This window comes from Hemiscyllium ocellatum, chromosome 12, assembly GCF_020745735.1.
Source record: "Hemiscyllium ocellatum isolate sHemOce1 chromosome 12, sHemOce1.pat.X.cur, whole genome shotgun sequence".
In the NCBI taxonomy this organism is placed as follows: Eukaryota; Metazoa; Chordata; class Chondrichthyes; order Orectolobiformes; family Hemiscylliidae; genus Hemiscyllium; species Hemiscyllium ocellatum.
Genome location: NC_083412.1, coordinates 11,039,208 through 11,064,038, shown reverse-complemented (window position 1 = coordinate 11,064,038; position 24,831 = coordinate 11,039,208). Strand labels below are relative to the sequence as shown.

Genomic DNA, 24,831 nt, shown 5'->3' with positions numbered 1-24,831 from the left:
CTGCAGTCAATTTGGTGTAGTTTTACCCGATAGTAATGTGGAAACGGGAAAACAAAATTGTGCCTTTTGGGCACTGTTTACACTTCACATCCCAGTGAACAGTAGGAGTTATTTTGATTTGTACTTGTACACTTGATGGTTTTTGCACTTAATTTATTTGATGCTGTTGTATTTTTGAGCCATAGAGATGGACAGCATAGAAACAGACCCTTCGGCCCACCCCGTCCGTGCCGAACAGATATCCCAACCCAATCTAGTCCCACCTGTCAGTACCCGACCCATATCCCTCCAAACCCTTCCTATTCACCTACCCATCCAAATGCCTCTTAAATGTTGCAATTGTACCAGCCTCCACTACTTCCTCGGCAGCTCATTCCATATACGTACCACCCTCTGCGTGAAAAAGTTGCCCCTTAAGTCTCTTTTATATCTTTCCCCTCTCACACTAAACCTATGCCCTCTAGTTCTGGACTCCCCGACCCCAGGGATAATACTTTGCCTATTTACCCTATCCATGCCCCCCATAATTTTGTCATCCCTCAGCCTCCGACGCTCCAGCCTCAGCCTGTTCAGCCTCTCCCTGTTGCTCAGATCCTCCAACCCTGGCAACATCCTTGTAAATCTTTTCTGAACTCTTTCAAGTTTCACAACATCTTTCAGATAGGAAGGAGACCAGAATTGTACACAGTGTTCCAACAGTGGCCTAACAAATGTCCTGTACAACCGCAACATGACCTCCCAACTCCTGTACTCAATACTCTGACCAATAAAGGAAAGCATACCAAACGCCTTTATCACTATCCTATCTACCTGCAACTCTACTTTCAAGGAACTGTGAACCTGCACTCCAAGGTTCAGCAACACGTCCTAGGACCTTATGATTAAGTGTATGAGTCCTGCTAAGATTTGCTTTCCAAAATGCAGCACCTTGCATTTAATGACGACAGTTTCATTGCATCATATAATTTCTACAGTGTGGAAGCAGGCCACTTGGCCCATCAAGTCCACACTGATGAGCATCCCACCCAGACCTACCCCTTTACCCTATCCCTGTAATCCTGTATTTCCTACTGGTAACCCACCTAGCCTGCACGTCCCTGAATACTATGGGCAATTTAGAATGGCCAATCCAACTAATCTGTACATCTTTGGATTGTGGGAGCCAATCAGAGCACCCGGAGGAAACCTATGCCGACATGGGGAGAATGTACAACATCTTTCTGATAGAAAGGAGACCAGAATTGCACGTGGTATTCCAACAGTGGCCCGAGGCTGGAATTGAACTGTGGTCCATGGTGCTGTCAGGCAGTATTAAGCCAATGTACTGCTAGTTTGCCTCGCATTAGGTAGGAGAGAAACCTTGCTTGAGTTCTGCCTCACGGTTTATTAACCAGTGATGGCATCAATTGGTGCTGAAGAAACGTGAACATATTGAGTGAACATAAGACATAGGAGTGGAAGTAAGGTCTTTCAGCCCATCGAGTCCATCCTGCCATTTAGTCACGGCTGATGAGCATGTCAATGCCACTTACCCGTATTCTCCCCATAGCCCTTAAATTCTTGAACTTGCAAGGAATGATCAATCTAAGATGGAAATGAAACCAAAACTGCTGAAAAGATGCAGCCCATTTGAAGGATTGTGAAGGCAGTAAAGTGGTTTCATGTTGGGTCTTTTTAGAATTGCCATGGAGTGTAGTTTTGCTTGAAGCCTTTTCACTATGGAATATCTCTGTAGGAATCAGCACCTTTCAAGGAGAACCTGGGGCTTGGGTTTTGAAAATTGTATTCATTGGGGATACAAGAATTGCCCAGCAAGGTCTGTGTTTGTTGCCCATCCCTGATTTCCCCCTTGATTTAAGCGGTTTATTCAATCATTTCAGAGAGCCTGTAGTCATCGAGGCTTGATTCCTAAAGGACACCAGATTTCCTTCCCGACAGGACAAAATTGATTCCAATACGTATTTTTAAAACCACAATTGACTATCATTTTATGGTCACTGTTACTGAGAATAACTTCCAAAACAAGATCCTTTTATTCTTTGAATTTAAATCCCACCAGCTACTGTGGTTAGATTTCAACCCATGTTCTACAGAACATTGACCTGGGCCTCTAAATTACTGCGCCATTCAACCCCCTTGTTAAAGGCTTGATTCAATGATAGCACTGAACTGGGTTGAATTCAGGTATGAGTTAGAGTTGTGAGGACTGGTAGTTGGTAGGGCATGACAGGACAACATGTAGATTTCCTTCTGTAGGGGGTAATCAATGGCCCTAATCTCTGTCTCTCTTGTAAACGTACATAGCTATGTACAACTGGAAAACTCCCACAATATTAGAAACAAAACGCTGGGAGCCTTTAGTGGGTCAGGCAATAACTGTGCAGACATGATGAGGCCAAGAATTCAGCTTCATTCACGGACTGAACAGATCAGAGTCATGAGAGATTTACAGCACAGAAACAGATCCTTTAGTCCAACTGACCAGATATCCTGTATAAATCTAGTCCCACCTGCCAGCACCCAGTCCATATCCCTCCAAACCCTTCCTATTCATATACCCATCTAGATGCCTTTTAAATGTTGTAATTGTACCAGCCTCCACCACATCCTCTGGCAGCTCATTCCATACACCTTTTAGTTGCCCCTTTTACATCTTCCCCTCTGGCTTTAAAACTCTGCCATCTAGTTTTGGATTCCCCACCCCAGGGGAAAAGAGCTTGCCTGTTTACACTATCCATAAACTCCAAAGATTTTATAAACCTTTACAAACCTCAGCCTTCAGTGCTCCTGAGAAAGCAGCCTCAGCCTAGTCAGCCTCTCTCTATAATTCAAATCCTTCAACCCCGGCAACATCCTTTTGAATCATTTCTGAACCCTTACAAGTTTCACAACATGGTTCCAGAGACCAGAATTGTATGCAATACTCCAAAAAATAGCTGAACCAATGTCCTGTACAACCGCAACATGACCTCCCAACTCCTGTACTCAATACTCTGGTCAATAAAGGAAAGCATACCAAATGCTGCCTTCAGCAGACCAGTTTTTGAGACAGCAGTGAAAGTGCTGAGTGTGGCTGCTCCTTTCATGTCGAAGGAGGTGCCTCCAGCGGGGTAGTACTTCCATACTATGGTAGTTGTGGATATATTTGCCAACACGGGAAGTTGGATTGTCTCTCCTACCACCTGCCTCTGCCTCTGTGACATCCTCAGTGCTTTGGAGCCTCCTGTGAACTGGACTGTCTCTTCTTGAGTTTATTTAGTTTTGTTGTGGGAAGAGCTGTAGCTCGCGTGCCGGTTGCCATAGTTGTGGGTATGTTCATCAAGCTAGGAGGTTGATTTACCGAATCATTCAAATTCCTGAAGAGACAATACAGCAGTGCTTAAGCTGCAAGGCACTGAGGATGCCACCTAGAAAGGGGACAAAACATCTACAAATCAACTTCCCAGTTTGGCAAACATATCATAACTACAGCAACCGGCACCTGAGCTACAAACCTTCATGCAAACCTTGGAGTCCCATACTACCTTGCTGAAGTGTTAACCTGGGTTACGTGCTCAAATCTCTGCCAGGGGCTTTGAACCCCCATGGCCTTCTGATTTCAGAGCTGCAAGCAATTGCCCAAGACCTGAGGCTGACACTTGGAATTGTTGTGCCAGGTGCTGTTGTGTTTCAGGCATTATTGAGAATATTTAGCAGGAGCTGTATCTTTGTGCGTCTATCCGTTCCAGATTTAGGGGAAAGTGACCTTCCATACACACAAGCAATCATGGGTGATGGAGTAGAGGACTATAAAGGGAAAGAAATTCTTATCCTTGGAGGAGGAGATGGTGGAATCCTCTATGAGCTGGTCAAGTTAAAACCAAAGATGGTCACCATGGTGGAAATATCCTTTTTAGAGCAACTGTTGCCTGAAATGGTTTGGGTAATGTTAAAGAAGTAAGCTAACGCTGGTCATGCTTGGGTAGGAAGGCTTGGGGATGGGGTGGGGGGGGGGAGGGGAGGTGTTTCTTTTTTGAGCAAAAGTGACTGAGGGGAGATTTGATAAGCGAAGTACAAGATTATGATGGATTCAGATAAGGCAGACAAAGCAAAGCTGTTCCTGTCTTGCAGCACAATGCCAACCTCCTTGCCTTTAGAACCTGGAGGCCTGGGTGCAAGTCTGACCTGCTCCAGAGGTGTTTCATAACTTCTTTGAGCAGGTAGGTTTTTAAAAAAGTTTTCCTGTTAGTTGACCATACAAAGACTATGGGACACATAGATGTAAGGTCATGGACAAGGGCTTCAAGGGATGTGTGAGTTGGCGTTTTTTTTTTGCAGTGAGTGCTAATGGCTTGGAACACTTAACCTATGAAACAGGTGGTAGGAGAGACAATCCAACGTTTCAAAGGAATTTGGGTAGGCCCTCGAAGAAAATTAAGGTGCAGTGCTTTGGGGTGCAAGCATGGGAGTCCAAGTCAATGGATTGCTTTGTAGAGAGTGTATATTTAATGGACTGCATGTCCAACTGTTTAGTAAATGACTGTCCAACGTTTGTTCAGTGATAGGAAGCCAAGCTTAGCAGTGGGCAGGTGTTTATCACTGGAAGATGCTCCCACTTAAGTTCAAAAGGCCTCAGATCCTAGATTTAACAGTTTTTCTTCCTAGTGCGTAATCAATGGTTTGGACTTCAGTGTTGAGACCGTGATTAAAGCATTGGTTTGATGGAACAGAATTGTGCAGATCCTGGGAAGAACGTGTCAAATGCAGGAAACTGTCAATGGACTGCGAAGGTGGGCAGTGGAGTTCGATCCAGAAAAGTGTGGCAAGCTAGCGGTGAGGTCTCCGTAGTCCCTGGCTGTGCTCTCAATAGAGAGAGACACAACTGCTGGTGGTTTAACCAGAGGGTCACCCCACTTCAGGCGAGGTGAGAGGTTGAGAAGCGGGACCTTCATGTTGACCTAAGGCAGTGTGGTGTCAGTCTGCATCACAAACCAGCCGTTCAACCAATTAAGCTAACCGACTTCATGTGATGTCTGAGGTGATTTGGGAAATGCAAGCAAGATGAGCTAGTACACTGTGAAGGTTGGAGGACCTTGATGTGCATATCTACAAATCCTGGAAAATAGGGAAGGTGGGTAAAGTGATTACAATAACGTGTGCACAACTTGCCTTAACTGAGGTAAAAGAGAGAGGATCAGGGAGGTTATGCGTGAAATGTATCAAACTGGCTTTAAACTGCAGCTTATGTACTGTTTAGCTCTGGTCTATTAGAGAGGATATGATAGCACTGGAGGGGATACTAGGGAATTCTCAACATGGAATGTAGAGCCTTCACTGTATGAGAGAGTTTCAGGAGCTGGAGATGTGTAACTGAGCGAGACGAAGAAGGATCTATCTCCATTTACGTTGTCACCAGGAACGAGGGTGGGGGGGGGTGGCGGGGGCACGAATTTAAATCAGGTAGTGACAGGATTTGCAAGAGACAATAAGGTATTTTGACCCCGAGTGCTTAGAGGTCCAAATTTATAACCTGAAAGATGATAAATATTACATTTTTTTTAAAACAACAATTCTTTGATTGCAGTGTATCAGATGTATATCCTCAGGCCTGAGGACGAATACCTGAAAGTGGAGCAAGGTTGGGTGTCTTGTCTTTATCCAGCGTGGACATAATGGGCTGACTGGCTGCCTGTACTGTAAATACACTGAGCCCTACCTTATTGGGTGGTGGAACAGGCTCAGAAGTTGAAATGAGATGCTCCTGTTCTTGTGTTTTAAAATTTTTGTTAAGTGCTAAATTCTTTGTGCCAAAGCTTCAGGCATTGAACTCATCGTCCAACTAATTTTTCCATGAACCAGCTGTCTAGTAACGGATGTGTTTGAACATGTTAACAGTTGAGGTCTTATTACATTCCGAGGCCTGAGTACAGTGAATTGGAAGGCAATAGCTAGGCGTTTACCCAGTTGGGGTTTGGATGTTCTCCTGAAATGGCGTGACTCCCTCCAAATTGTAATGGTGTGTTTTTCAATCAGGGTTTATTCAGCCAGATTTAACAGTTTTTCTTCTTTGTCAGTTTGTTGTCATACTCGTTGGAGTTGTTCCTTAACCAGATTTGCACATTGACCAGATGGTGATTGATGCATGTTGTAAACACATGCGCAAAACGTGCGGAGATGTCCTGGACAATCTGAAAGGAGACTGCTATCAGGTAGGTCAACTGTCAGTCTTCTCTTCCCTTAGATATATAACTAATAACTTTTGAAAAGTGTAGGCTGCCTGCTTAGATAGACTGTCACTGCTGAATACTTGCAAAGTGCCCCAAGGTCTCTTGACCAGATCTACCTTACCTGTACCATTAATTATCACTGCTTTTCTCTTTACCTAAAACTCCTCAGTCTGAAAGTGGTCACAAACAGACTCGCTGAGCCATCGCTCAACTCTAGAACTGCTTGTTATGCTTGCAATCAAGCCTTGTGTGTGATCTCATCAGCTTAGCTTTGGTAACATGCATTCCAACCTGGTCACCTTTGACCCTGATTTGGAGTCACGTGTTCGCCTATTGCCATTCTATCACAGCCACAAGTTAGTTATGTATTGGCATGTACGACGTGCTCTGCTCAACTCATTAGTCTTCCTGTTGTGCAAGCAGCTTTGTGGAGATAAACAGTCTGTTCCTTCAGCAAAAGTCTCTCTTCTTGCAGGCGGTATCCTGCATTTGGTTTGAGTGATGCTGTCATTGCTAAATCTCTTGCTGGTCTGGCCTGGGTTTTAGTATCTTGTTCCATTCACATTCTTGTCTCCAATGCTATTGTGGCCCTGTTCCTCCCTATCTTATCATTGCATTGCAATTAATGCCGAATATCCCTTAATCTCTTTCATCTCTGCTTGTCAAGTATATGACACCCACAGTAAATTGTGCTGAAAGTTTCCAGTTCCTCAGCATGTCACCCACGTGGTATTTGGGTATGGCTGCCTATAACTGCAGACATTTTATTTTGAGGAGCTGTTTGTGAGAGAATTGCTTACTCTCCCTACTACCAGTTTGACTTTATAGACCTCTTGTGTGTTCCTTTTGCTACTACACCAGCCGTATGGAGTAATTTTCCCCAGAAATGCGTACAGTACAGATTTCTATCATGACGTGCACTGTTGTGTGTTTTGTCAGTTGCAACTAATCTCCCAGAACTCTTGATTCTAGGAAGAGAGGGTTGATGTAAACGTAATTATCCGTAAGGAAAAATACTGGGGAAATTGGAAGCCTGAAATTGACACATGCTCTGGAGCTGATTGTCTACACCCTAGACTTGGAAAAGACCTGGCTACAGGAATAGTGGATGCATTGGTTTTGATCTTGCAGAATTTCCTGCATTGTCTGCTTGCTTCCACAAACCAGAAGGAGCAAATATGATTTCACTGTTGACAAAAGGAGGGAAAGAGTAAACAGTTAAACACCAGCGCCGTCAGCCTAATGCCAGCCATCAGCAAAATACGAGAATTTGTTAGTGGAGAAGTGGTTCCAGCAGGGAGAAAGAGAATTGTTTAACCAACAGTTTCTGTGAAGAGAGACTTATGTTGCAAATAAATGAGGGGAGTGAGGAATCGCTGGCTGTTATGTATCTGAATTCTCAAAATATTTGTAAAGTTGCCATGCAAGAGGTTATTGCATCAGATTATAGTTCATGGGATCGGGGAAATAGCTTGGCATAGTGTGAGGATTGGTTAGCAAACAGGACAATGAATCTAAATGAATGGCTTATTTTCACAACAGCAGGCTAATGTAACTTATGGAGAACCTCATGAGCCTAAACAATTTTCAATCCATGTCATTGACTGAGGTCAGGGCAGCTAACAAAATGTCCTCTGAGCGAAAAACAAGGTGGAAAGCAAGTTGTGACGAGGACATAAAGTGGCTGCGTTGTGATGTAAGCAGGTCGCATTTAGAGCAAGGTGATGACAGATGGAGTATGATGTGCAAGAGGTTTAAAAGTTTCCTCCTTGTTTTGCCAGCGTTCCAACCAGGGTTTTTAAACTGTTGTTTGTTGCTCCTCCTACTGTGAGTTTTGCTGACAGGAAAGGCACAGGAGTTTGTCTTGCCCATTTTATTATCTGCAACTGCTCTGTAGCATCTAGCATCCAACTATATCAAGGTGGACTCCTCTGCCCTCTGAGATTTCTAGAGCTTTCCAAATCTGATCAAACAGCCTAAACGCTAACATTTTACTTTTTAGAGTGACATTAGCTTTTGCAATTTTAACTCCCACTTTCTTTATCTTGTGAGCATGCATCTTAGCATCCACATTTAAAAGGCAAGTATTTCTAATGCCAATTTCATTGTTTAGTGTTTTGAAACATTCAGGAAAACTGGTTGAATGTAGAATGTAGTGAGAAGCCAATAAATGTTGGTATTCAAAAGGTTCTGGTGTGTAGAAAATTGTTATACAGGTACAGCAAGCAATGAAGAAGGTAAATGATATGTTGGACTTACAACAAAGGATTGAATGCAGCAATTCTACAGAGATCTGGTTTTTAGATTAGATTACTTAGTGTGGAAACAGGCCCTTCGGCCCAACAAGTCCACACCGACCCGCCTAAGTGCAACCCACCCAGACCCATTTCCCTACATTTACCCCTTCACCTGACACTACAGGCAATTTAGCATGGCCAATTGACCTAACCTGCACAGTTTTGGACTATGGGAGGAAACCGGAGCACCTGGAGGAAACCCACGCAGACACGGATAATGTGCAAACCCCACACAGTCAGTCGCCTGAGGTGTGGTGAGACTGTATGTGTAGAGTGCTGTGTAACTTTGCTTTCATCTTCTCAGGAAAAATACATTTGCTTTGGAGCATGTACGACAAAGATTTATACAAAAACATATTGATGTGTAAAGGGAGACTAATTAGAATAAGTCTCTTTTCTAAAATTGAGATGAATGAGGCAATCTCTTCCGGATTTGCAAGGTACCTGTTGCAAAGACAGAGAAATGTAAGGAGTGACCTTATAAAGGTTTACAAAATCATGAAGGGCGTGGATAGGATAAATAGACAAAGTCTCTTCACGGGGGTGAGGGAGTGCAGAACTAGAGGGCAGAGGTTTAGGGTGAGAGGGGAAAGATATGAAAGAGACCTCAGGGGCATCTTTTTCATGCAGAAGGTGGTGCGTCTATGGAATGAGCTGCCAGAGGATGTGGTGGAGGCTGGTACAATTGCAACATTTAAAAGGCATCTGCATGGGTATATGAATAGGAAGGGTTTGGAGGGATATGGGCTGGGTGCTGGCAGGTGGGACTAGGTTGAGTTGGGATATCTGGTCGGCATGGACGGGTTGGACCAAACGGTCTGTTTCCATGCTGTACATGTCTGTGACTCAGCAGGTCTGCGGAGAGAAATCCGAGTTAATGTTTTGGGTTGAGTGACCCTTCTTCAGAACTGATGGTAGGTTGGAAAACGTTGGTTTGTGTGCAGAAGATACAAGGAGGGGGTAAGGATTAAACGATAGGTGAGGATAGAACTCGGAGAGGCAAACAGTTGGACAGACAAAGGAATGGATAACAATTAGCCCACTCGGAGAATGAATGTATAGCTATGAGTGGCTAATGATGAGTGGTGTGTAATACCTGACCTTGTTATGACATGGTATGTTGTGAGGGGCTTGGGGGTAAGGAAATGCAAGAAGGTGCCTTCTCCCCTAAAATTGTTGAACTCAAAATATTGAATCCAGAAGGCTTTAGTGTTCCCACGTGGAAAATGAAGTGGTGTTCTCCCAGCATGCACTAGGCTTCGCTGGAGCACTGCAGTAGGCCTGAGACAGATGTTGACCAGGGACTGGGTGGGGTGTTGAAGTGATAGGCGGCAGGTAGTGGTTACCCAGTTGATGCTTTATTTCCTCGATATGTAGGAGACGACATTGTGAGTAGTGAACGCAGTAGACTAGATTGAGTGACAAGTGTTGCAAGGATGTTGTCCCCAGCTGGAAAGGACTTGGTAATCATCTTGGGATGGGGGGGTCAGCTATTTATAACTGAGCTGAGGAGAAACCTCCTTTGGTCAGTGTTGTGAATCTTTCACAGCCTTTACTCAAGGAGCTCTGCAAGCTCATTTGTTGAAAGTATTCAAAATAGAAACTGATTTCTTGGGCACTGAGGAATTGAGTTTGCTGGGATTGATTAGATTAGTTGGTTTGTAGGCAAAGGGAGCTCCGGCAAGTGGGAGGCCTGTAAAAGTGAGATAGCTCGAGTTCAAGGTCTTTAAGTTCCTGTGAGGGTGAAGGGCAAGGTTGGCAGGAATAGGGAGCTCTAGATGGCAAGAGATATTGAGGCTTTGACCAGAAAAAAAGGAGGTATGGCTCAGGTGCAGGCAGCTGGGGTCAAGGGAATCCCTGGATGGATACAGGGAACGCAGGAGTTGACTGAAGAATGAAGAAGGAAATGAGAAGGGTGAAAAGGGGGCTCGGGACAGCCTTGGCTGAAAAGATTAGGGTGAATCCAATGAGGTTCTTCACATATTAAAGGAAAAAGAACAACGAGCGAGAGAATAGGACCAAAGTGGACATGTATGTGTAGAACTGCAGGAGATGGGGGAGGGTCTCAATGAATATTTCTCCACTGTGTTTCCCATGGAGATAGACATGAAGACTTGGGAACTTGAGGGAGTTAGTGGGGATATCTTGGGGGCAGTCCATATCATAGTAGAGCAGGTGCTAGATGCATTAGTATGTATGAAGGTGGATAAATCTTCTGATTCTGACCAGATATATCCAAGAAAACACAGATGCTAGGGAAGAAATGGCGGGGGCCCTGGCTGATATTTTTGCATCATCGTTAGCCAAGGGTGAGGTCCCGGAAGACTGGGACGGTAGTGAATGTCGTGCCCTTATTCAAGAAGGGCTGCAAAGAAAAACCTGTGACCTTTAGACTATTAAGCCTAATATCAGTCGTAGGTATGTTATTTGCGAAGATTCTGAGAGATGATATTCATGCATTTGGAAAGACAGGGATTGATTAGGAACACTATCTCTGACTCCCAATTCCTCTGCTTCTGCTCTATCTGCTCCCAGCCGGAGAAACTCCACTCCAAGACATCCCAGATGACCTCTTATTTCAAGGACAGCAATTGCTCCTTCCACGTGCTCATCAGTGCCCTCCAATGCATCTCCTCCAGTTCGCGCACTTCCGCCCTTCAACCCCTGTCCTCGAACCGCAACAAGGATAGAATGCCCCCCAAGTCCTCACCTTCCACTCCACTAATCTCTGGGTACAGAATATTATTCTCCTCCATTTCCGTCACCTACAATCAGACCCCACTACCAGAGATATATTTCTCTCCCCACCCTTATTGGCATTCTGTAGAGGACATTCCCTCCGTCACTCCCTCGTTAGGTCTTCACCACCCACCAACCCACCGTCCACTTGGGGAACCTTCCCTTGCCACAAGAAATGTAAATCCTGTGCCTTACCCTCACCCTCTATGCCCCCCCCACCCCCTCACCTCCATCCAAAGCCCCAAAGGATCCTTCCACATCCGGCAGAAATTTTCCTGCGCATCCAAACGCCTCATCAGTTGTGTCTGTAGCTCTTGATGCGGTCTCCTCTACATTGGGGAGACAGGATGCCAATTTGCGGAATGTTTCAGGGGACATTTCTGGGACACGCACCCGACAACCCCACTGCCCTGAGGCCGACCATTTCCACTCCCCCTCCCACTCTGCCAAGGACGTGCCAAGTCCTTGTTCTCCCCCACTGCCAAATTCAGTCCACCCAAATGCCTGGCGGAAGAAGGCCGCACCTTCCGGCTTGGGGCCCTCCAACCATACAGCATCAACATCAACTTCACCAGTTCTCCCCCCCCAACCTCATCCCAGATCCAACCTTCCAACTCGGCACTGCCCTCTTGAACTATCTTACCTGTCCATCTTCCTTTCCACCGGTCCGCATCACCTTCGCCACCCACCTGCATCTACCTATCACTTTCCTAGCTAACTCATCCACACCCCCACCCTCCTATTTATCTTTAGATTATTAGATTACTTACAGTGTGGAAACAGGCCCTTCGGCCCAACAAGTCCACACCGACCCGCCGAAGCACAATCCACCCATACCCCTACATTTACCCCTTACCTAACACTACGGGCAATTTAGCACGGCCAATACACCTGACCCCGCACACCTTTGGACTGTGGGAGGAAACCGGAGCACCCGGAGGAAACCCACGCAGACACGGGGAGAACGTGCAAACTCCACACAGTCAGTCGGGAATTGAACCCAGGTCCCTGGCGCTGTGAGGCAGCAGTGCTAACCACTGTGCCACTGTGCCGCCCCATGTGCCACCGTGCTGCCCCAACTCCCCACCCCGCTGCATTCCTGTTGAAGGGTTTATGCCTGAAACGTCAATTCTCCTACTCCTCGGATGCTACCTGACCTGCTGTGCTTTTACAGCTCTAATCTTTTTGACTCTGATCTTCAGCCTCTGCAGTCCACATGTTCCCCTTTGATTAGGAACAGTCAACATGGCTATGAGTGGGAGAACATGCCTCAAATTTGTTAGAGTTCTTTGATGATGTGACCAGAAAAGTTGACGAAGGCAGGGAGGTAGACGCAGTCTGTATGGATTTCAGGATGATAAAGTCCACATGGTAGGCTGTTCTGGAAGGTTAGATCGCATGGAATCCAGGGGGAGCTGGCAAATTGGAAACACAATTGGCTTGATGGTAGGAAGCAGAGGGCAATTGTGGAAGGATGCTTGTCGGACTGATGGCCTGTGACAAGTGGAGTACCTCAGGAGTTGGTGCTGGGCCCATCACTGTTTGTTATCTACATTAATGATTTGGATGCGAATGTACCAGGCATGATTAGTAAGTTTGCAGATGACGCTAAAATAGTCAGTATTGTGGATAGTGAGGAAGGTTATCATAAATTGTAGCAGGACCTTGATCAGCTGGGGAAGTGGGATGAGAAATGGCAAATGGAGTTTCATATCGATAGGTCTTGCATTTTGGAAAGTCAAATCAAGGTTGGAGTTTCATGGTGAATGGTAGGGCCTTAAGGCATGTAATTGAATATAAGGATCTTGGAGTTGAGGTGTATGGTTCTCTGAAAATGGAGTCTCAAGTAGACAGGGCAGTGAAGAAGGCTTTTGGCCCACTGGCCTTCATCAGTCAGGGCATTGAGTACAGAAGTTGGGAAATTATGTTGTAGTTATACAGGAGATTGGTGAGGCTGCACTTGAAGAATTGTGTTCAGTTTTGGTGACCTTGTGGAAGGATGTTATTAAACTGGAAAGAGTGCAGAATACATTTACCTGTATGTTGCCTGGAATCTCACGGGTTTGAGTTATAGGGAGAAGTTGGACAAGGTAGGATCTTTTTCTTTAGAGTGTAGGAGACTGAGGGGGCATCTTTCAGATACCCAGCACATCAGAATGTTCTTCCTCACACAAAAAAGTGAGGATGCTAAAAAGTTTTCTCCCATGTACACCTGAGGGAGACCTCAACGTCCAACCATATCGACGCCGAGTCCCCACCAGTGCAATCACTTGCAAAAGGTAGAAGGGAGCTCAATTGGTATCTTGTGATGTCCAGGAGATCCACTCCTTCCAACCCCTGGGCCATTTGCCATTTTGTAAGTTTGATAAGAGGCTGCTTATGGCGCCAAATCAAAGACCTAAACCGACCGTTTAATTGCCGGAATGTTTGTCTAGGAAAGACCAAGGGAAGCATCTGCAGAGGGTATAATAAACGAGGAAGAACATTCATTTTAATAAGAGTAACTCAACCTAGCCCCACCCCCCCACCCAAATCTTTGAAGGTCTTGTTCATTTGTTTGACAGGATTAAACAAAATTAGCCTTGAATAACTGATCAAAGCTAGGGGTAACCGAGCAGCCCAAATAAAGAAAACTTCCCTGTGCCCACATAAAGGGGAACCCATCTTCAATGTCCGATATTCCCCTCAGGGCCACCACCCTCACAAATAGGTATAGCCTCTGATTTTGAAAAATTGATCCTGTCACCTGAGAAAAAAGCCAAAGGAATTAATGCATTGTATCGACTGGAGCACCAAAATTGCTTGGTTCGAAAGAAAACTGAGAACATCGTCCACGTATAATGTGATTTATGCACCTTCAACCCTACCTTTGGGGCAGCTACATTTGGGTCCCCCTGAATGGCCTCTGCCAGTGGCTCAATCACCGATGGGAAGAGCAAAGATGAGAGGGGACAACCTTGCCAACTGCCCCTACCAATGTTAAAATGATCAGACTTTATACCAATAGTGAGAGCTGCTGCCAGAGGATCACTATACAGGACCCTTACTCATCTAGCAAATACTTCACCCAGGCTCTAGCATGTAAAAAAGATATGGCCATTCCACCCGGTCAGATGCCTTCTCTGTGTCCGAGGAAGCCAGCAACCCTTGAACAGTCTGTTGCTGGCACACTTCAAACATGTTAAGCAGCCCCCTAACATTATTGGAAGATCTGTGACCCTTTATAAAGCCCGTCTGATCCTCGTCAACAATCGAGGGCAACTCCCTTTCCAACCTCAATGCCAGGGTCTTCAATAAGATTTTAAAATCAGCATTTGAAAGTGAGGTGGATCTGTAAGAAGCGCAGTCCTCCAGGGTGTTCTCTTTCTTGAGAATAAGAGAGTCTCTCAAGGATGGTGGAGGCAATCATGACTGTATGAACAGTTATACATGTCTAGCATCCGTCCTGACAGTGCGTTTACAAATTCTTTATAAAACTCACTGGGATGACCATCAGACCAGAAGCCTTACTACTTCAAAGTTGCCTCACCAACGAGGTCAATTCCCGAAATGGTGGGACTATCTTATGCTGAAAGATTGGTGCGACTGGGCTTGTATAACCTTAAGTTTAGAAGGATGAGAGGGGATCTGATTGAGACGTATAGGATTATTAAAGGATTGGACACTCTGGAGGCAGGAAGCATGTTTCCGCTGATGGATGAGTCCAGAACCAGAGGATACAGTTTAAAAATAAGGGGTGGGCCACTTTAGAACAGAGTTGAGGAGAAACTTCTTCACCCAGTGAGTGGTGGGTGTATGGAATGCTCTGCCCCAGAGGGCAATGGAGGCCAAGTCTCTGGATACGTTCCAGAAAGAGTTGGATAGAGCTCTTAAGTATAGTGGAATCAAGGGTTATGGGGATAAGGCAGGAACAGGATACTGATTGAGGATGATCGGCCGTGATCATAATGAATGGTGGTGCTGGCTTGAAGGGCAGAATGGCCTACTCCTGCACCTATTGTCTATTATCTTTTTAGATTAGATTCCCTACAGTATGGAAACAGGCCCTTCAGCCCAACAAGTCCACACCGACCCTCCGAAGAGCGACCCTCCGAAGAGCAACCCACCCATACGCATTCCCCTACATTTACCCCAACACTACCGACAATTTAGCATGGCCAATTCACCTAAACTGCACATCTTTGGACTGTGGGAGGAAATCGGCGCAGCTGGAGGAAACCCACGCAGACACAGAGAATGTGCGAACTCCTCACAGTCAGTTGCCTGAGGCGGGAATTGAACCCAGGTCCCTGGTGCTGTGAGGCAGCAGTGCTAACCACTGTGCCACCGTGCCACCCCTGGGCTGTTAACAGAGAACTAAGAAGAGATGCCTGCTCAGCAGACACATGAGGAAGATGCAAATTCCTAAAAAGACTCCATTTTATCCCATCTGTCCTCACAGCATTCATACTGATAAAGTTCAGAGTAAAACCTCTGAAACACCTCATTGATCTTCTTAGCATCATAAGTAAGAGTCCCATTCCCTTCCCTAATAGAAGCAATCGACTGGGAGGCATCATTCGTCTTGACCAAATATTTACCCAGCCTATCACCATGCTCAAACAGTCTCTGCTTCACAAAGGCAAGTTCCTTCCTTGCTGTATGCGTTAGCATGGAGTTTAAGGTGGATCAGAGAGCTGTGATCCTTAGTCACTGACAGTCTACTGTAGTATGTCGTCTTAGCTGCCTTCAGTTGTGCCTCAAGCAGATGCTGCTGGCTGCCAGAGTATGAGATCATTATCCCTGTAGCATAGGCCTTAGCCGTTTCCCAGAGAATGAACGGATTACCAGCTATACCTGAGTTGGTGGCCAAAAAAGCTTCAAATTCCCTCAAAATATTCGACAAACCTGCTGTCCTTGAGGATGAAGGGATCCATTCGCCAGTACCATGAGCCCATTGCATCACCCTTAACCATTTAAATACATCACTGCATGATCAGAGATGGCAATATTCCCAATCAATCAGGATACCATTCAATCTAAAAATGCGTGGGAGTTGGGAAATAATCAACCCTTGTGTGAGGATTGGAAAAGAATGTAAAACCTCTGCCCATAGGGTGTAAACGTCTACCCACCCCAGTTCCACACACAGATCACCCAACTGTTTAGATTGTGGAGAAAACTCTGAGGGGCCTTTGGGCATTCTATCCAGCACAGGGTCCATCACGCAATTAAAGTCCCCCCTTCTCTCCCCCCCCCCCCCCCCCCACCTTAATAATATGCCGTGACGCCAAGACGCTTAGTGTTTCAGTCAGAGATTGAAGAGGTTTGGCCAGAGGACAGTAGACGTTCAAAGTACCATATTCCTCCCCATTTATAAGAGCTTTAAGAATAACAAACCGACCATACTCATCGCTAACACAATCTATTCAATTAAATGGGAGACCCTTCCGGTTGAGTATCGCCACTCCTCTGTGACTAAAAGATGAGAAAAACAGCCGATCAAACCCACCCTGCTGCAGCTTCAATTGTTCCTTGTCATTAAGATGAGTCTGTTGTAACAGGACAACATCCACCCTCTCAGAAGATTGGGAAGGCTACAAAAACAAACAGAGGATAACAAAGAGAGAAATAAGGAAGGAGAGGATCAAGTATGAAGGTAGGCTAGCCAGTAATATTAGAAATGATAGTAAAAGTTTCTTTCAGTACATAAGAAACAAACAACAGGCAAAAGTAGACATTGGGCCACTTCAAACTGATGCTGGAAGGCTAGTGATGGGAGATGAGGAAATAGCTGGAGAACTTAATAAGTACTTTGCGTCAGTCGTCACAGTGGAAGACATGAGTAATATCCCAACAATTAAAGGGAGTCGGGGGGCTGAGTTGAGTATGGTTGCTATTACAAAAGGCAGAGATTGATAATTCCTTGAGACATCAAGAATTTAATGGCTACGGGGAGAATGCGGGTAAGTGGAGTTGAAATGCCAATCAGCCATGATTGAATGGCGGAGTGGACTCGATGGGCTGAATGGCCTTACTTCCACTCCTATGTCTTATGGTCTCTTTTCTAAGGCTCAACAACACCCTTTTTTTCTTCTAACTAGTGAATGAATCCGTCTGATATTCCAGGTGCACCATTTAAGAATGTTACTAACCATGATCCTTTACAATCTTTGACCTGCTGAGAGGAAGAATTCATCTCACACCACGCTGAGTATACTCAAAATAAACTCTCAAAACCTATTTACAAAAAAAACAAATAACCACTAGCTATAAAACACAAAAAGGCACTGATGGGGGACTCTACCCCCTGCCCATAGAGGGCGCTTACATTTCCTTTCCGTTCCCTCTTCCAGCCCAAGCAAAGGAAGAAACCCAAGGACATTGTAAATACAAAGGTGTAACAAAAACAGCACTCTGCCCACCCTCCAGCTCAGAGAGAAAACCCCCACCAATAACAGTTTCTTTGGGAAGCAAGTGCCAGAAGTAAAAGCAAGACAGAAAAAAAACCCCAGACACTACTGTCTATGCCCATAAATACATCCACATTATTTTAAAGTGTCCAAGATGGTTTTGGCCTGCTCCAAGGAATGAAAAGACCGCATAGTCGCCTCATAATTAATGGGAAGGGCTGCTGGGTATCTCATCGAATGTTGAATACAGAGGTCCTTTCACCTTCTCATCCTCATCCAACAATTTCCTCTTATGGATCACTGCTGCAGGAAAGTCCTGGGGAAACATTATCTTAGTTCCCTGATAGGTGAGAGCCTGCTGATCTCTCCCCAACCTTCCTGACTGGATCTGCAACACCGCAACCCGGTGAGCTCTGCCAACCTTCACCCGGTCCGCCTCGGCATCCCAGCCAAGAAATTGTGGCAACCAGTCTTCAAAAGCACTTGGTGGCTGCCCACCTTCCACTCCCTCCGGCAGACCAACGACCCGGATGTTTTTCCGTCGTCCTCTATTTTCCAGATCATTGGCTTGTTCAGTCAGGGCCTGAGCCTGTTTCACAAGGGCGTGGAATAAACCCCGCCGAGGACTCAACCTCTGTCTCCGATGCCGCGGTCTGCCGCTCAACCTCTTCACCTTGCTTCCCGAGCCCTTCCAACTCCTCCTCGTCCTTTTGCAGTATGGCTGAGGTGGGCTCCAGTTGATTACGAGTCTCTTCCCTCATCTCCTGGATCAGCTGTCAGATCACTGAGTTCCTCCACGATATTCCAACGTGCGGGAATTTCTTTCACAGCTGCAGAGGGAACTGCAGCCTCTATCCCCAGTTGCAATCTCCGGCCTGCCTGCTGTTTTCAAGTGTCCCGAATGTTGAGACTTGGCCGCTTGCTTCACCTCCGTTGTTCTTGCATGCTCAAGAAAGGATTTAAACGGTTGTTTTACATTTAACAATACTTATTTCCCAAAAAAAAACAATGGTGGGAAGTCAAAAATATTACTACCTTGGGTTGGGATGCAGAGCTCAGCAAGTCTGATCTATTCAGATCGCCGCCATCTTGAATCCCCTCGGGCATCTGTTAAGATTAGAGGAAAAAGAATAAAAGGGAGCCTGAAGGCAACTTTTTTTACAAAGAGGGTGATACGCATATGGAAGGAGCTGCCATTGGAAGTCATTGAGGCACGTACATTAACAACATGTAAAAGGCATTTTGATAAATACATGGATAGGAACGGATTAGAAAGATATGGGGTTCGTGTGGATGGACATTTTGGTCGGTATGGACTAGTTTGGGTGAAAGGGCCTGGCTCCATGCTGTAGGTTTGTGTTGCTTTATGACTGAGGATTGGAATGGGAAAGCAGAGTTCAACGTTGAACGTATTGGAAGGTAGGGCAAGTTTGATAGTTCATATAGCTGCTATTTTGCATGTTATTCTGTTTCAAAAATGATGACAGTGACCCTGTTGCTTTTCAGGTGTTAGTTGAAGATTGCGTTCCAGTTCTGAAGGCATATGCTGCAGAAGGAAGGCTGTTTGATTATGTTATTAATGACTTAACTGCAGTTCCTATCTCTACATCTCCAGAAGAAGGTAAACATGTTTTCTCTTTTCATCCACCCTCCACCCTCCTCCCCCCTCCCTCCTCATGAGACAGAAGGTGGAGGGTTGTTTTCCAGACTGGAGGCCTGTGACCAGTGGTGTGCCACAAGGTTCGGTGCTGGGTCCAAAATTGGAGATGTAGTGGACAGCGAAGAAGGTTATCTCAGAGTACAGGTGGGCCATTGAGCCAAGAGGTGGCAGATGGAGTTTAATTTGGATAATTGTGAGCTGTTGCATTTTGGTAAGACAAACCAGGGCAGGACCTATACACTTAATGGTAGGGTCCAGGGGAGTTTTGCCAAACAGAGACTCAGGGTTTAAGATCTGTACTTTCTTGGAAGTGAAGTTGTAGATAGACAGGGTGTGTAGGTGGTGTTTGGCACACTTGTCTTCATTGGTCAGTGCATTGAGTACAGTATAGCAATTGGGATGTCATATGTTGGTTAGGCCACTTTTGGAATGCTACATACAATTCTGGTCTCCCTTCTACAAGAAGGATGTTAAAACCTGAGAGGATGCAGAAAAAATTAATACCGATCTTGCCAAGACTGGGGGTTTTGAGTTACAGGGAGAGGCTGAAAAACCTGGGGCTTTTTCCCTGCAGCATCACAGACTGAGCAGTGACCTTGCAGAAGTTCATAATATCAGGGGTGGGGGTATGGATAGGGTGAATAGCCAGGTCTTTTTTCTAGGATAGGAGAGTTCAAAACTGGAGGACATTGTTTTCATTTAAAAGGGACCTGTGGGGCAACTTTTTCATGCAGAGTGTGGAATGAGCTGCCAGGGGAAGTGGTGGAGACTGGTTACAATTACTACATTTAAAAGGGATCTGGATCGGTATGTGATTAGGAAGGGGTTAGAGGGGTATGGAACGAGGTCAGATTGTGATGTCTGGTCGGCATGGATGAGTTGGATCCAAAGGGCTATTTTCACGTTGTGCAACACTGACTCTCAAGTCAAAGAGAGACTGAAGGATAACATGTGGAGCCAGCTGATAGTAACAAAAATGAAGTCTAATTGTCCCAACAATGTTCCAGAAACTGATTTATAGGAAGGGTATATAATATAAATAACAAGCGTTACAGGATAGAAGGAGGCCATTGTCTATCATGTCTGATGACATGGGAAATCATTTGTTCCGAAAGCGCCTGTTAAGACTGGGGTGCAGTTTCATTTACAGGTATATCTGCTTTCTCAATTACAAGATAACATTCCGATCATTCCAGCTCAATACCAGTCGCAGCCGCTGTCGGTGGATCCGAAACCTGCTTCCATAGAAATTGGGAGCTGCCCTCGGCAGAAACTGCTTTCACTTGAAGCTCCTTCATGTGCAACTTGAGACTGTGAATCTGAGGTACCCAGAATGCTTTTGGAGCATGTAACCCTGGGGCGGTGGGGGCTTGCAGAGATGGTCAATCCGATGGATAATCGGGTTACAGGTTTAGCTTGCTCTTTGTTTAGGCTGAAGAATACATCCTCCCCTCTCCCACATTTCAAATGTACTTCATTCACTTCGGGACAATCTGAGCTGATAAAAGACACTATATAGATGCATTTTCTTTACAATTCCTTTCTCAGTGAGTTTTACAATCTGCTTCTTGTGAGAAAAACATTCCACAAACTGTGAACCCTCCATTCTTCCCTGGTTCATCTTGGCTGTTGTGCTAATTTGCAGGATTAGAAACTTTCTCAAAAGCTTTCATAATTTTGAACACTCCTTATTCTTCTTTGTTCCAATGAATCAGGCTTCAATTTTCCAATCTCCACCTCTGTACCTTCAGTGCCTGTTTGTATGAAACCCAGAATACAGTTAGTGTTTTCATCAAGCCTAAGTATGGTGGTCTCTCTGCACATCAAGATCATTGTTATTTCTTTCAAAGGCCCTTCTTTCACTATTCCTTCTGTTAATTGCATTATAATTTGGAGATGTATAGCCCAAAAAGGACCTCCAGCCCATCACATCTATGTTAGTCAAAAACAGCAACCAAACTATTCTAATCCCACTTTCCAGCTCTTTGCCCATGGTACAAGTACACGCCGAAGTATTTCAGTGTTATCAGGGTATCTGCTCTGAACGCTGTGAGCTTTACATTCCCACGCTCTCTGGGCGAAAAAGATTTTCCTCCCATCTCTTCTAAACCTTAAATCTGTGTCCCTCGTCATTAGTCCGTCCATCAAGGAGAAACAATTCTCCTATCTACACGGTCAATATCTCTCATAATTTTGGACATCTCAATCACCTTCCCTCTCCATCTCCTCTGTCCTAAGCCAAACAACCCAGTCTGTCCAATCTCTTCTCATAACTGACCAACAGTCATAATGCCCAAGATGGTGGTAACAGAGTAAGCCGTGTTCAGACTCCTGAGCCTGGGGCTTGTTCGCTCCGCCTGCTTTTCCATTTCTGACTACATTTTTCCTTTAACTCTCTAATATTACTTACTTTCTTGTGGGGAACTCTGCCACAGTGGCATTGACGTTGATGGAATTGGCAAGGTGCCCAGGTCATCGGAGATGAGTTTGTGTTCCGGAGGCGGCAGAGGGAGCCAGTTTGGGCGCAGTATGGAACCCGGCAGCATCTGCGGTGGCTGCTTTGGTGTGGTGTGCCCAGCTTCAAGTTTGAGCCTAGTATGGGACTTGGCAGCATCGGCTGGCAGATCATACACTGGGCCCAGTGCAAACTCATGGTGGCAACATCACTGGAGGCAGGATGGCACTGAAGAATAGCAACTCCTTTCCAGTGGTGGCTGGCTGACTGCTGGTGTTGGTCTCAGTGTCGGGATGGAAGAGCCCAGAGCTAAATACTTAACACAAAGGGCTGTGAGATTACCTCTCTTTCCTTATTTTCTACCTTTTATATTCTAAGTCTTGGTTTAATTTCTCTGTTTTAAGATTGTCCCAGACATTGGCAATGTTATACAACAAATACTACTTACAAGTACACGTAGCAGACCGGTCCAGTCCAGTCATCTCCTCTCCAGTGCTATCACATCCCTCCTATAATGTGCATGCTGTACTTCTAACCAACATTTTATACAGTTCTAGCATGACCTCCCTGCTCTCAAACTCTATGCCCTGGCTTATAAAGTATACCATTTGCCATTTTTAACCTGTCCTAAAGCCTTCAGGGATTTGTGGGTCAGCATCCCAAGATCCCTCTGTTCCTCTGAGTGCCTTACTGTCCTATTAATTAAGTACTCCCTTGTCTTGTTCCTTCTTCCAAATTGCATCACCACTCATGTATCTGCTGCTCTTGTCATTCTAGATGGCAGCAGCAGAAGAATTTGAATATTGCAATAATTAAAGAAAGATCTAGCTGTGCTAGGAATCAATGTGAATCTGTGACAACAGAATTCTCCAACCAGCTCACCGCCTGACTCCCCAAATCTGTTTGCTCTCTACATGGTACAAGTCAGGAGTATGCACTTTTCCAACAGTCCTCAACATGTTCCACACCACAAACACTAGAAGGTCAAGGATGGCAGATATGTGGGAGCACCATCACCTACAAGTTCCCCACCAGCCACTCACCATCCTGACTTGGAAATATCTCGCCATTCATTGTCGCTGGGTCAAAATCCTGGGACTGTGCCACCAACTGGCATTGTGGATCTACCAACAGCGCACAGACTCTAGCTACATGGAATACATAGCATGGGCTAGAGCAGTTCAAGAATATGGCTCCGCTCACCTCCACGAAAGCAATTATCAGCAGAGAATTTCCTCCTGTGCTGGCCTGCCAATTGACATCCATATCCTGTGAATTTAAGTATTAAAAAAAATCATAAGAATAGCAATGATGAGTGAGCCAGTGTGAATTAAAATGAAAGCAGCAGAGGGATTTGGAAATTCAGGCGTGGATTTGACAATCATACTGGACCTGGAGCTAACGTTCAGCGAGCACGGGATAACAGGAGAACTGGACTCAGTGTGGTTTAGGACTGGGCAGATGTGTTTAGAGAAGCAAAGATAGCAGCTGGTCTGGAGTTCATTGCAGTCGTCCAGCTTAGAGGTAGCGAATGCATAGAAGAGGGTTTCAGCAGCCGATAGCATGATGGTGGAAGTCAGAGGTCTTGCTCATTGGTCAAATCTGAGGCAAAAGCTGAACCATTGAAAAAGACGCTGAGATGGTCTTGTTCAGGTTGAGTAGAGGCCAGTGGAGAAGATTTGTCTCAGTGGCTAGGGATCAGAACTTGAGATTAATAATATTGGCTTTTGTTTTGTTTTCACCTCTTTAATTATGTTTTCATAAACCCAATTCAGTTGGACGTTTAATAATAAACTTGCTGCTTTGTAACGTGTCTTTTTCCTTCTGATCTCAGAATCAACGTGGGATTTCCTGCGACTTATTCTTGACCTTGCTGTGAAGGTTTTGAAACCCACAGGGAAGTATTTTACACAGGTAGGGGGCCACTCTTACATTTTTCCATGGTGTACTGATCATAGCGATGGTAAGAATGAGGACTTGACCATTGAGCCTGGTATTTATGAACAGCGCATCTTGGGGAGGGATGTTACTGTCTGTGTGATGTTGTTTTGTGTCTTGGAGAGTAGGTTAGTTCTCCAGCTGGGATGACTATATTTTGGATCAGTGGTGCTGGAAGAGCACAGCAGTTCAGGCAGCATCCAAGGAGCAGCGAAATCGGCGTTTCGGGTAAAAGCCCTTCATCAAGAATGGTTATATTTTACCCATGCTGGCGACATAGGACTGGAGGTTCCAATTGCTTATGTCTGTTTCTTCAGTGGGACAGTGGTGTGACCGGAATTGCAGACCTGGTTTCCGTGCTGTTTGCACCGGTTTTAAAAACCGGCCGCACCAGAGCCAGCCCTGCCCCAACAGTTGGCTCTCTGTCCTCCAGGGTCAATTCAGTATGTTGTGTTTTCATTAATTTTCACTTGGCAAACCTTCATGGAGGCTTTGAAAACTTAGTCTGTGGGTGCAAGTAGGCCTGTGGTGTTTTCAGTTATTTAAAATTGGCTCCCTTGCAGCAGGCAGATTGACACTGTTTGGAGAGCCAGTCTTGAGTATGGTGCGTCTTGCACCCAAAATCGAAACTCGAAACCCTGTCAGGTTCCCAGCTTAGCCTGTTCTGCCAGTTGCTTTAATTGGGAAAGTGCCACCACATGTTATAGAGTGGGCAGCTCATGACACACCACCATAATACGGCACGGTGGCTTAGTGGTTAGCACTGCTGCCTCACAGGGCCAGGGAGCCAGGTTCAATTCCAGCATCGGGCGATTGTCTGTGTGGAGTTTGCACATTCTCCCCGTGTCTGTGTTGGTTTCTTCCCACAGCACCAAAAATGTGCAGGTCAAGTCAATTGGCCATGCTAAATTGCCCATAGTCTTAGGTGCATTAGTCAGGGGTAAATGCAGGGGAATGGGTCTGGGTGGGATACTGGGTTGGAAGGTCGGTGTGGACTTGTTGGGCCAAATGGCCCACTGTAGGGATTGTACTCTAATGCGTTCAAAAGTGTAAAGACTGGGCACTGGAACGGAGTTCTTCCTTTTAATCATTTTCAATTGTCAAATTAGTTTAATTTTTATATCCAAAGAGTTATCATTAGTAT

General features: G+C 45.4%; 1 protein-coding gene across 1 annotated transcript in view; it reads left to right on the top strand.

Moving 5' to 3' along the window:
* Window positions 1-24,831, top strand: part of LOC132820658 (spermine synthase-like) — a 45,880-nt gene that overhangs the window by 2,008 nt on the left and 19,041 nt on the right. The window contains exons 3-6 of the mRNA XM_060832874.1: window positions 3,729-3,885; window positions 6,101-6,188; window positions 19,141-19,255; window positions 23,584-23,663. Of these exons, the coding sequence (XP_060688857.1) occupies window positions 3,729-3,885; window positions 6,101-6,188; window positions 19,141-19,255; window positions 23,584-23,663 (440 nt within the window). The remainder of the gene's footprint in view (window positions 1-3,728; window positions 3,886-6,100; window positions 6,189-19,140; window positions 19,256-23,583; window positions 23,664-24,831) is intronic.